This window comes from Podarcis pityusensis (genome assembly GCF_964106645.2).
Source record: "Podarcis pityusensis genome assembly, chromosome: 7".
Taxonomy (NCBI): Eukaryota; Metazoa; Chordata; class Lepidosauria; order Squamata; family Lacertidae; genus Podarcis; species Podarcis pityusensis.
The window spans coordinates 80,037,655-80,051,548 of NC_138031.1; the positions used below are offsets into that span (position 1 = coordinate 80,037,655).

The 13,894-nt window shown below is 42.5% G+C and overlaps 1 protein-coding gene across 1 annotated transcript in view; it reads right to left on the bottom strand.

The window, feature by feature from the left end:
- MARCHF6 (membrane associated ring-CH-type finger 6) overlaps positions 1-3,928 on the bottom strand; it is a 40,438-nt gene extending 36,510 nt beyond the window's left edge. The window contains exon 1 of the mRNA XM_081014713.1: positions 3,760-3,928. Within this exon, the coding sequence (XP_080870839.1) occupies positions 3,760-3,778 (19 nt within the window). The 5' untranslated portion in view covers positions 3,779-3,928. The remainder of the gene's footprint in view (positions 1-3,759) is intronic.
- Positions 3,929-13,894: the final 9,966 nt, after the last annotated feature.

A 13,894-nucleotide genomic window follows, 5' to 3' on the forward strand; every position in this document is an offset into this window, starting at 1 on the left:
ACCTACCTTCTGAATTATCTAAAACTATATTAAAATATTGTCTAAGAATTAAAATACATTCACCTAAAGACTTCCAATGTTTGGGAGAGGGGAGAGAATATGTCCATTTGGTAGTGAAAACATTAACAGTAGCTATAAAACATTTACAAATGTCCTACATGGAATCCAAAACAAGAGAAATCAGTCTCTGTCATCTGTTAGAATATACTGGACTGTGAATCTAAGAGAAGCAGCGAGTATAACAGTCACCACTCTCTTTTCCAGAAGTAACAAATTGTTCTTTGAAACAAGGTTTGTGTTTGTGGTATCTTACAGGTTTCTTGGAGCATGAAAATCTCACAATGCTCTCTGATAAAGGTCCATGTTACTCCTCAGTACAGGAGTGGGAAACCAGAAGACCTAATACAGTTCCCCAGGCAAATTTTTCTGAACCCTAACAGCTCACCAATTTTGGCAGCAGTAGGGAACATGAAAAAAATGAAGTAGGCAGACATGGGATGATAAGCCACTTTTTGGCTGATCTGTACTGAAGAAGAGAGTTGTATGTCCCAAGTATGTGAATGTATGAGACAGGATTTGTGAAAAAGTGGGTGGCATATAACCCCTCCAGGGAGATAAACAAATGTGAAGGTGGGCAAAAACAATTAACCACCCCAGCTCTAATACATCCTTTAACACTGTGGTGGGAGGGGTTAATTAAATGTTTTTAAAATTAACAGTGGAACATGTTTCAAGGTGGTGATTTGCCAGACCAAGTTGCAGAGACCCAAAATCTACATATTTGGGTTTTATATACGAGTCAGCTTATTAGGCCTCTGTTTTTAATATTATAGAAGAGTGATATTGGAGTCTCATCCTGTGGGGCCCCATTCAGTTAGTGAGACAGCAAGGAAAACAATCTGGCCAAACCTTGTTGAAGAAAGGGTTTGGGCATACACGACTTTCTACTTGTCCAGGGAAACTGTGAAAGTGCAGATTAGGCCTTCAGCTAAGTTTTCAAGTCACCACACTCCTTTTTGTCCATTCTTGTATTCACTATGCTGCAATGTTAAACACTAACTTTGCAGTTTCTTCTACCCTCCTCAGCACCTCAGCAATTAAATGAAGTTAGGTCTTAATGACCAATAACTGGGACAAAATGTCTCAGATTCATTTGGGTTACAATCTTTACAATGTTAGGATGAACTCCTGGCACAGACTTGCAGAATCATCAGAAGACTGCACTGTTCAAGCTTTTTAAGAAGACTTTGATTATGCTTTTTTATTATTGTTGTTACATAAATTTAAAAACAATAAAATATTTTTAAACAGACAACAACTTTAAGGAAAGCAGACCTATCTGTCAAGATTTTTGGGTGTCCAATTTTAGCACTGCGGCTCCTGGAGGGCTGTTGTAGCAGCTTACATTTTCAAATAGGGGTTAGGAATACATCATAGGTGCCAACACTACCAGTTCATTTACGCTTCATTCCGGTCTCTTCTTAACATCAACCTCAAGGTAAGCAAAACCCCTCCTAAGCCCAAAAGTAAATCAGACATCAAGAATAAATTATCAGAGCAATGATACAGCAAGTAAGAGGTTCTGGGGATACATGTCCCCAAAAAGCTCACGTGCCAGCAATCTAATTTAATATCTTCTGAATCAGGAACTACTCAATTGGCTTATGAGCAAATGTTGCTGTATTTTACATAGAATGAATTGTATTTAAAAACATATACAATTTCAGTACTCTTTTTTTCCAATTAAAGGAAATCTCATCTGAGCAAAACATGTTTCTGTGACACCATAGAATGTTCTTAATTTATTGATCACTTTTGGGTGGTGACATGGATATGGATTAGATGTTCAGAAAGTTGTTTTTTTAGAGGACGTGTGCCGCTTGTCTAACTTTTACCTAAATAAGCATCCAAACCTTTCTCTTCCAATTACCCTTGTGACTGTTAAGCTGTTTACATAAGCAGGTACAGCATATGACATTTTTAATTCAGAACTAGTTTAGCAGGAGAAAAGGGATAAGAGAAATCAATAGGAAAAAAAGAAAAGTTTTATGGTGAGATGATCATTTTTCTACCACGACAAGCTGAACAATGCAAAGATGCACAATTTACCCAGGAGTGCAAACATTATTAAAAGTAAGCAACAAACATCTCACCAGGTGAATCCACTACATTTTCCGAATCATATTTTGAAACAGAAGATGGGAAATGACGCCAAGTTAGGCCTCTTATTTCCCTTTACAAAGTGAAAGAAGAAAAGTTTACCAAAAGCCTATAGCTGTAGCAGCAAAGGAATTACTGTGGCACAAACTTTCTGATGCAGTAGGCTCCTACTTATAAAAACTAATCCCATTTAGTCTTCTAAGGTACCCCAGGACCCTGTTACCATTTCCTACAAGAAAATGCTTAGCACACCTACTCATAGCTGTTAACTTTCCCCTTTTTTTAAGGGAAATTCCCTTATTCCGAATAGGATTCCTTGCAAGAAAAGGGAAAAGTTGACAGCTATGCACCTACTATTTTGGAACATGTCCCACCCAGCAGCTTTTGGAGGGTGAGCTGTAAAAAAACATGCCCTACTTTGCAGCGGAAAAAGAAAACAAGAACCAAGCAGCTGTCAAAGCTCACAGCAGCTGCCTACAACTGTAGCCTCACCTCTCTGAAAGGTTACCTAAGATCCACACTACCACGAGGGAAGAGGAGGGGAGTGTAGCCAGCTCACACACATCACCCCAGCCATAGAATCAGGGAATTGTAGAGTCGGAAGGGACCATGAGGGTCATCTAGTCCAACCCCTGCAATGCAGGGATGTACTTGCCCCAGAGATAAGAGTCTCAAGATCTACCGACTGAGCTATCCCAGAGGACTGACGCCTAGCTCAATCCAACCCTATTGGACATTGCTACCAAGGAGGGGATGCAGGGCAGGGAGACATTGATTTGTTTTTGGTTTCATGTATTTTGTGGTTGGTTGGTTTTTTCTAATATTATGTTTTTGCGCTGTGAAGGGACCCGAGATCTGAAGGGGGGAGGGCGGAATACAAATGTCAACAATCACAACCACCTTTCTCACACACACGCACACTTCAACACAACACACACACACACACACACAGCGTTCCGTTTCTGATGGGGTGTTGGTTGGGTCTTTTTTGAGAATCCCGAACCAGCATCCCCATCTCCCCCAACAACAACAACAACACACAGCTGTCAATAAACACGCACAAAATACCCTCCGTGCCGCATCTGCCGAGATGAAATCGCTCGCCCCTCGCGTGCTAAGTTCCCCCCCCCCACACACACACGAGAGCAACAACATGCCTCCCTCCCCTCCCAAAATAACAACAACCCACAACCTGCGGCACCCCGATGTTCAAGGTTTTGCCAACCACGACCACACACAACTGCCATGCACACCACCGACACACACAAATCACGCATCGACCAACAACAACACACCTCCACACGCATACCAAATATATATATATATACACAGAGAGACACCCCTCCCTGACAGCCCCCCACCCCACCCCGCGACGCCAACCGTCCCCGAAGCGGCACCTGAGGCGCCCCGGCGGGCCAAGGGAGGGAAGCTCAGGTGAGGCGCGCAGAACCCCCCACGGGACGCCTCCCCGGCGCAGGCCAGGCTATTTCCCACCCCCACCCGCGACCCTCAGGCCGACGGCCCGGGCTCCTCCCCGCCCCTCCGCTCGCCCCCCCCTCGCCCCCCTCACACAAGCCGCCCGAGGCTCCAGGCCGTTACCTTCCTCGGCGGTCTCCATCTTGTCCGGGTGACGCAGGCGGGGCGTGACGCAAGCCGGAGAACGTGGGGGCGGAGGGAGAGAGAGAGAGAGAGAGAGCGATAGAGAGGAAGAGAGAGAAGGAACGGGCCCAGCGGGCTCCCGGTAGCCAGGGCCCGCTGCGGCCTTGCCGCGGGCTCCCCCTGGAGGTTTCTTCGCGTCCCCTCAGCGGCCTCCTCGCCAGGGGAGCGTCACAGGAGAAGAGTTCTCCCCGAGCGCGGCGCGGCGCGTCACAAGCGCGGCGTAAAGGCCGCGCGTGCGTCGTTGGGGAGCGCGGCGTACAATAACCGCAGCCAAGCCTGTCTTGGCTAGGTAGTGAAGGAAGGGGTTAAGGATCACAGAGCGGTGGGTTGCTAGAGAAGGCACGGCTAGGCCACGCCCCCCTCAGCTTCCGGGGAAGGTGGGGGGAATGTTGTCTTCTCCTGTTTGAACCGTGTAGATAGTCATATGCCCTAGCCAAGACTCATAAACTTGGAGAGTTGGAAGGGTACCCCAAAAGGTCATCTAGTCCAACCCCCAGCAATGCAGGAATCTCAACTGAAGCTTGAATTTATTATTATTATTATTATTATTATTATTATTTACTGAAGATTTTTGCCTGCATTGTTTCTGCTGCAGGCAGTGCCAGATTTAGGGTAGTGTGGGCACAGAAAGAAGAAATGCCACGGCACGCCTGTGTCATCCGAGCCTGACGCCTTCCTCAGCCCCAGCTGCAGCAAAACATGTCTCTCTTGTAGCAGTCTCTACAACCACAGCAGAAATGGGGCAGTCCGGTGTTGGGAATTGAATTCTGCAGGCAGCAAAGAACAAAGGCAGCTAACAATTAACTTTTTAATGGAATTATTTTTCCAACTCCCATGTTTCATAATTGAAATAAAGCTATGGTATCAGTTGTCCATTGATTATTTTACATTTTACCCATTTTATCACATTTGTCACGCACAAGTAACATAGTGGCCACGTTCACATGAGTGTGCAGGCTTTGGGAGAGGAGATTGCAGCCAATTCAACCCCCCGCCCCCCCCAAGTTATGGCACAAATTGACTTGGCTCAGCAGAGCAGAGCTGGAACTTTCTTTTTTCTTAGGCTGCAAATGGCTAACGTAAACACCAGCTGGCAGGTGGATTAGTAACTTTTGTAGACTTTTTTGCAGGCCTGATTCTAAGCTAAATGTCACACTCACTGCAGATACTGAGGCAGACCAGCCATTAAACAGGGTGAGGCCACTGCCTCAGGCGACAGAAATGCCCCAGGAAGAACGTCCATGCTTACTCTGCCTGCCCCCCACTTCCACCTCAGCAAGATCACATCCATTTTGGGCGAGATCTAGCTGTTGAATAGTGGGTAGACATGGCAGACGACACAGCGATTTCTCCAAAGCAGCTCTTTATTTTGTTTTTTGTTTTTTTAAATGATATTTATTGAAATTTTACAGACAATCAAAAGTTACAGAATTAAAAAGAAAAAAAAAGAATAACAATAATAAAAGAAAAAAAGATACAAAAATACAAATACAAAATACATGAAAAGTAAAAAACAATTAAAAACAAATCAATATTTTCATGTCTTATATTTCATTTACTTGTTTCCTGACCTCCTCACACCTCCCTTTTTTGTATTCCAGTTCACATGGTTAATTCAGCAAATCCCTTCCCTCTTTGTTTTTATCTTAATTCTAAATCTTAACATATTATAACTTCGTATTTTCATCTAGTTATCAATCCATTTTTACATATTCTTTTTAACCTTATTGCTAAAGCCGTTTCATTTCAATCCAACATCATTTTAACATTCATTAATTTTACAATATTTCTGCAAATAGTCTTTAAATTTCTTCCAATCTTCTTCCACCACCTCTTCTCCCTGGTCTCGGATTCTGCCAGACATTTCCGCCAGTTCCATGTAGTCTATCACTTTCATCTGCCATTCTTCCAAGGTGGGTAGATCTTGTGTCTTCCAATACTTTGCAATAAGTATTCTTGCTGCTGTTGTGGCATACATAAAGAAAATTCTATCCTACTTTGGCACCAATTGGCCGACAATGCCCAGGAGAAAGGCCTCTGGTTTCTTCAGGAAGGTATATTTAAATACCTTTTTCATTTCATTATAGATCATCTCCCAGAAAGCCTTAATCCTTGGGCACATCCACCAAAGGTGAAAGAATGTACCTTCAGTTTCTTTGCATTTCCAACATTTATTATTGGGCAAATGATAAATTTTTGCAAGCTTGACTGGGGTCATGTACCACCTGTATATCATTCAAATTCAAAATCCGTTTATTGTGAGGACCATGCCTGTACACAAACATCAACACAACAATAGTTAAAAAATATTAAAATTCATTACATACTACGCCAACAAAACCTTCATCCCACAAAATAGAAAGAGAGGGAAAACAAGCAACGAGTTAAACAGACGATGAAGGGGTCTTTACATTGTCATCCATAAATCTTTCCCTGGCTTTCATGGCCTTCATCACAAAAACCGCTACCACATGGGTAATACGTGGGTTTGCATCAACTAACAAAAATTTTACTCTATCTTCAGGATTGGTTATAGAGTTGGGTATAATTTGCAGCAATGCGTCTCTAAAGCCCGAGTAGATGGGGCAATAGAGGAGGTAATGTGTAAGATCCTCTTTAATTTTCATAAGGCAAGGGCATAAACGATGTTCTACTGGGGTTTTTGTGAATCTACCGGTCAGATATGCAGTTGGCAGTGTTTGAAACCGTGCCATGGTAAAAGCTCTCCGAAGGGTGGGATCAGTGATCTCCACCAAGTAGTTGGCACAGATTTTGACTGCTTTTACTCGGGGAAACCAGTAGGAAAACCCAGAGTTTTTTATCTTTGTGGAGTCCAAAAAGGCGTCTTTTTCAAAGATCCATTCCCGAACTTTATCAGGGCTCCACAATTTGAGGGTATTAAACTCAGGTAGATTGTATCTGGATAGGATATCTAGTAGGTTTTTATGCCAAGTAGTATTATTTTGTAATGATACAAAGGCTTGTTTAGCCAATAAGGTGTTCGGGGCATCTGTGAGGTTGGTGAAAAAACGCACCACCTGTATATCATTTTCATAATATTCTCCCTTAAGGCATTGCATGCCGTAAACTTCATACCTGTGGTCCATAACTGTTCCCAGTCAGCCATCATTATGTTATGTCCAACATCTTGTGCCCATTTAATCATAGCAGATTTCACCGTTTCATCCTGTGTATTCCATTTCAACAGCAAGTTATACATCCTTGACAAAATCTTAGTTTTGGGTTCTAACAGTTCTGTTTCTAATTTTGATTTTTCCACCTGGAAGCCGATATTCTTGTCCAAATTGTATGCCTCCATTATCTGATAATAATGAAGCCAGTCTCGCACTTTGTTTTTTAATTTCTCAAAACTCTGCAATTTCAGTTTGTCACCCTCCTGTTCCAAAATCTCCCAATATTTTGGCCATTTGGCCTCCATATTGAGTTTTTTCTGAGCCTTCGCCTCCATCGGTGATAGCCACCTTGGGGTTTTATTTTCAAGTAAGTCTTTATATCTTGTCCAGACATTAAACAATGCTCTTCTGACAATATGATTTTTAAATGCTTTATTTGCTTTAACCTTGTCATACCACAAATATGCATGCCACCCAAAAACGTTATTAAAAACTTCTAAATCCAAAATGTCTGTGTTCTCAAGAAGCAGCCATTCTTTCAGCCAGCAAAGCAGCTCTTTATTTTGTAAGCTGGAACAGAACTGAACAGCAAACAGCTCAGCCGGCCTGCTTTTATAGGCAGCCGGCTGTCAACATTGTAGCAACAATAACCCAGGGTTTCCCGCCTAAAATAACTGACATGGACCTGAATGAAAACTATCTACAGTATCCCCCTGCTGGCCCAGGGTGAGAACTTCAGTACATAACACTAGCGGAGCGCATGAGACCTGCAATTTGGGTCGAGATCTCACCCCAAATCAGTGCAGTCTTGCCACCAATGTCAACGGCGCTACTCTGCCAGCGGTGAATGTGGCAGGGTAGGTGGAGGTGGCAGGAGACTAGATAAAATGGACCAATTTCAACTATGGCATCACATCTCCACAGAGGCAAGCAACTTTATCTTTGAAGTGCTTGGCTTATGCGTAATAGCAGGCATCGCAGGGCAGATCAGCTGATGTCAAATGCTTCACTGCTGGAAGTATTGTGTTCACTGCAACACAATAATGATTTTAAAACATCCCGGAAAAAGAGCACGGAGTAACAAGCAGGTATAATTACACCATTGCCTCATAGCTAAGTAGTAATCACAGTGGCACCTACTTAAAATTTATAATGGTTGGCTACACCCATTTTCTAATATTCCCAAATGGCCTTCCTTCCTCTAAAGAAGAGATGACTAAACACATATTTTATTAGAGTTAACCTAGTACATTAGAAAGAAGCATGTCAAAATTATCTCACCTAAATAGAAGGAAACTGTAATAGTATTTCCTTTTTTTTCTTTTAATACTGGGGGGGAAAACCACAGAATTCTTTTGCAAAAGGCAGGCAACTGGAGATTCTTACATTCTAAATGTAGACACTGGGAGCAAGTAAAGAGTCATCACTGTTCAGTATTGCCAAATCCATAAACCAGGACAAGGCGTTCCACATTAACACTTCTACTGTTTCACATTTATTTAGCACCACTGGCTAAATCACCAGACGTCATTTTTCATCATTTAGGCATACCTGTGATGTTGCACTTAATCATACCCCTTAAACCACCCTGAAGGTTTGTGGTGACCATCACAGCCTTGGGTAGCATAGCAGGGCTTCCAGCAAATCCTATTATCTTTTCAATGGTTCAGTAGGAGTATTACGCCATAAGTGACACACAGAAACACTTCAGTTGCACCATGCTAAGACCAGAATTGGAGAGCAACTTTTACAGAGCTTATACCATGCATAGGCAACCTAAGGCTCATGGGCCGGAAGCGGCCAATGGGGGTCATTTAACCGGTCCATGGACCCCCACCACCCGCTCAGGGAATCCCTCCTACCCGCTTGGTTGGCTCCGGTGCACCATGCTAAACCGGCATGGAGTTGAGCGGGGACCGCCTTCTGCGACGCTGGGCAGCTTCCCATTGGCTGCAGGAAGCTCCTGCAGCTAATGTGAAGCTGTGTACGCTTCCTCTGCACCGGAAGGAGCACCGGAAATAGCGTTTGTGTGTGCATGCGCACTCTGGCCTACTACAGCGTCTGCAGGATCACAAACCGGCCCATGTCCCAAATCTTTGCTGACCCCTGGCTTATGCGGCTGAACAACCCCTTCCTCTGTTGTTTACTAGTGTCTATTTTAGATCTGTTTTAGATTCTTAAGTCCCTTTGGATAGGAACCTGTCATATCTGTTTTGGGCAAAAATTGCTATTTTTCTAGGAAAAGGTGCCAGAACTCACCATGAACGCCTCCCTTGTTCTCTTTTAATGGCAATGGCGCCTACCTGAGAAGTGCCGGAACTTAGTTCCAGTGAGTTCTGGCTGGGGGAAAAAATAAAGCCCTGGCGAAGATCAACTGTGTTCTTTAATGTTGACATAGGTGGCAAAATCAAACCAAACAGAAATAAACTTATCAGTTTCACATTGACCTTTTTATTTAAAAGTTAACTCTTCTTAAAAGGAGTCAAGGTACAGATCTAGTAGATTTTCCTTTCCGTAGGAAAGGAGATTAAAATTGAACATACAGTATTATGCGGTATTTTAAAGAGGTTAAATGCAAGATTACCAGAGTGACTGGATGTATCATCTATTGTGGCACGGCACAATTTCTGGCTTCCCTGGGAGGGAGGGAATGAAATTTTTAAATGTATCAGTATGTACAATACTAGTGATCCCCTGTAGTAAGAAGTAGTACAGTCCATAACAGACACAGGAGCATCTAGACTGTAAGATTAGGCCCATGGTGAACAGAAGCACACTGCCAGAAATACAACTAAATTGGTATTACATCTCTGTACAGAATTGACATTGGAGGTTTGTTGGTTGCAGGGTTCCTTCAGGTTGCAATCCTTTACTGAACTCAATGGGACTCACTTCTGAGTAGACATACATAGATTTGCAACATTGATATATTTTTCCAGATTATAAATTTGGCTAGTTTGGAGGGCACTCTGAAGAATGATTGCTTGATCAATTAACACATCCTCACAAAAATTCAGCAGCACTTCAGTACATATTTATCTGAACATACACATGTGATTTTAGCCTAGTACACAGATTGTCACGAAGCAATTTTCGCTCCTTCGACTTCTGTGTGCTATTTTCGTTATGTGCACACTTTATCCTAGTACAGTGGTACCTCTGGTTAAGTACTTAATTCGTTCCGGAGGTCCGTTCTTAACCTGAAACTGTTCTTAACCTGAAGCACCACTTTAGCTAATGGGGCTTCCCGCTGCTGCCGCTGCCCGATTTCTGTTCTCATCCTGAAGCAAAGTTCTTAACCCGAGGTACTATTTCTGGGTTAGCAGAGTCTGTAACCTGAAGTGTATGTAACCTGAAGCATATGTAACCCCAGGTACCACTGTACATGCATTTTTTGCAGACATTACTTGGCTGTGTACATTCTCTGCAATATTCAGGGAGGTGCAAATGTCAAAGAGTGGTTGTTTTTTCGGTTTGCCTATTGCTTCAGAATGTGTGAATTAGGTCAGCTCACTGTTAAGTGTGAACTAAATAAATATTATCCCCTATCCCTATGAAAGACATGCTAACCACATATCCAGGGTCAACTGTAGCCAGCTGGAAACTTGTCAGACCCACAGAACAACAGGAGCCTAAAGCTGACTTGAGAAAGTAAGTGCCACTTCCGGAGGCGGCGCGAAATGGCAATGGCGGTCCTCTTCAGCTGCTGAAGAGGGGCTCCGCGGAAAAGGGTCGTGCGCTGCGGCACAGCGACGACCCATTCAGAAAAACCACGGGTAGAGTGAGCCCGTGGCCGTGGGATTCGGCGGGCACCAGGAGCGACCTCGGAAACGAAGAAGGGACCCCGTAAGGAGCCCCGGAACGTGGAGGGGGTAGCGGTGCTGTGAATCCATCGCTCTTTCCGCGGAAGTGAAGCCGCGCGGCTGCTGCTGATGAGCACTGACCTTTCTTCTTTCAACATTTGATTTTGAAACTACTTACTCGTGAGTAAGAAATCTGAGACTCTATTTGAACTCAAATCTGTAAATTTCGGCTGAAAGCGGGAGACGCTAAAAAGGAAGTCAGTCTTCCGTCTGTGTTTAAAGTATCAAGCAAAGTTTTATTAAAACGGAAGCGTTGAAAGGAGCTTAAAAGAAGTTGGAATATACCCTGCAAATTCGGACTTGATTGGTTAAAAGTAAAAGAAAAGTTAAAACCATATTATAAGTGGACAGAGACTGTGATTTTTCTCTCTACTTTTTGTGGATTATAAAGTTACGAACTCAGCTCTCGGGCTGTCTGGATACAAAGTAACATCAGACGGCGGTAACTGTGTATGAGGTATAGAGATACATTGGGCTACTTTGTAAATTATAAGAAAGGAACTGTGGTGTGCACCTTTGTAAAGAACTTTTATTTCTGCAGTTTAAAGTGAATCCAGAGGGTTCTCTCCCTTGTTTTGGTTTTTACTTAATTTTTTATTTGGGAACGTAATGGTGGAAAATTTCTATCCTTCTCCCTAATTTTTGGGGAGCTCCCCCTGCTGGATTGTGGAACTATTTGTCTCTGAGAACTGCCGGCTGTCTTGGAATTTTTTGTGCTCGGATGTTTATTTTCTGGATTGCTTTTCCCATGGGATTTACAATTTGACCTTGAAACTTGGACAGCTGTGGAATGAGTGGTGCAGCAAAAACAAGGGCTGCTAAGAAAGCAAAACAAACTGAACTGTTGCAATCAACTCTGCCTGTGCAGGTACGTAGATCATCTGTTCCAATTGTGACAGGTCTACAAGAAGGCCAATCTAGACAGCCAGTTTTTGGGGATATGGCTGCAGGAGGGCTAGACCCTGTTTCTAAAGAAATATTGGACCAGCTGGCGGCATTAAACAAGAAAGCAGATGAACAAGCGACCAAATTTGACCAGGTGACAGCTACAATAAATAGATTGACAGACCAAGTTGCCCAAAACACACAGGCAATAGGAAATTTTGAAAAAAGTATAACAGAAAATCGAAAATTAGCCGAGGAAGCAAGTACAAAAGCAGACCTAAATAAAAAAAGGATAGAGGAACTTAGTGGGGAAGTAAGACCACTGAGCAGACAGGTTACTGAACAGCAAGCGTATCTGTCCATGGCAGAACTGAAAAACAGGGAAAGCAATCTTAGGCTTAGAAATATCCCAGAATTAGAAAAAGAAGACTTGATTGGCTATTTGACAGCAGAAATATCCAAGTTCTGGGGTTTGGCAGAAGAGAAGGATTTCAAAATTGTCACCGCTTATAGACTGGGAAGAGTGGCCAAGAAGGATAAACCAAGAGATTGCTTGATCATTTTGAGATATAAGCAAGAAAAAGAGAACATACTCGGCCTACATTTTAAAAATCCATTGGTGATACAGGGAAAGACAGCAGAAATCTTTAGAGATATACCAAAACAGTTGTTGGATTTAAGAACTACATATAAAGATCTGGCAAGCTTGCTGAGAAACAACTCAATCCGATACAGGTGGGAATTCCCTCAAGGACTATCCTTCAGTGTGAAAGGGAAGAAGGTAAAAATTAGAACAGCAGAGGAGCAAGAAAAGTTCCTAAACGACTACGGGGAGGACCTTCGGAAAGGAACAATAGGTACCTGGCCACTCCCCACGCCTGGTGCAAAACCAGATCCACCTCTGGATATAGACGACAAGGGAGACAACCCCATCGGTTGACAAATTGATCCAGGATGTCTCTGCAGCTTTTTAGTTGGAATATTAATGGCGCAAATTCCCCCGAGAAAAGGAAGAGAATTTTTCATATATTGAGGAAAGAACAATTAGACGTCATTTGCCTTCAAGAAACTCATGTAACTAGGCTCCATAGAAGAGTACTAACCAACAAGAGACTAGGCCAAGAATTTACATCATTAGATAAAGTCAAAAAAAGAGGAGTTGTGATATATGCAAAGGAGAGCCTAGCACCAAAATTTGTGTTTAAAGACGAACAAGGAAGAATTTTGGCGATTGAAATACAATCACAAGGAGAAAAATTTCTGATAGTAGGAATTTATGCACCAAACGAGGGGAAATCGGAATTTTATAAGAAGCTGCATGAGATAATGCTGGACTATATTGACTATACTAACATCATTCTGATGGGAGATATGAATGGGGTTGTCTCCATGCATATGGATAAGTCACAAAATCAAAATTTGACTAAAGATGGCAGACTACCTAAGACTTTTTTTGAACTTACAGACAATATGGATTTGATTGATATTTGGAGGACAAAGAACCCTCTAGGTAAAGAGGGAACATTCTTTTCTGAGGCCCACCTATCTTGGACAAGAATCGACCAAATCTGGATATCTAGAGGACTGGCTCCTAAGACTAAAAAAACAGAGATCTGCCCTAAAACTTGCTCCGACCATAATGCTTTGAAAATAGATTTAAGACTTACACCAGCTGGATCCTTCAGATGGAGAATGAATGACTCCTTGTTTAGAGATCAGGAGATTGTGAAGAAGGCCCAAAAAACGATGAAAGACTACTTTGAAATAAATTTGAACACTTCGGTGGAAAAGAAAACAATCTGGGACGCGAGTAAAGCTGTTATGAGAGGGTTCCTGATACAACAGAATACTATAAAGAAAAAACTCTGGAATGGTAAAAAGGACAAGATTTTGGAGAAGATAAGAGACGGAGAGAAAAAGTTGAGACTTAATCCAAAATCAAAAGAGGTTTTAAGAGAAATAAAATTCCATCAAGCACAATATGTGAAACTGACAAATCAAGAAATTGAATGGAAAATTAAACAGATGAAACAAAGATCATTCGAGTCGGCTAATAAATGTGGGAAGCTGCTGGCATGGCAGCTGAAAAAGAGACAAAAATTGAACTTTGTTACCAATCTAGAGGTTGAAGGAGAACGTATTCAGAAACCAGAAGAAATTAGAAAGTGTTTCCAGAGATATTTTAAAAAATTG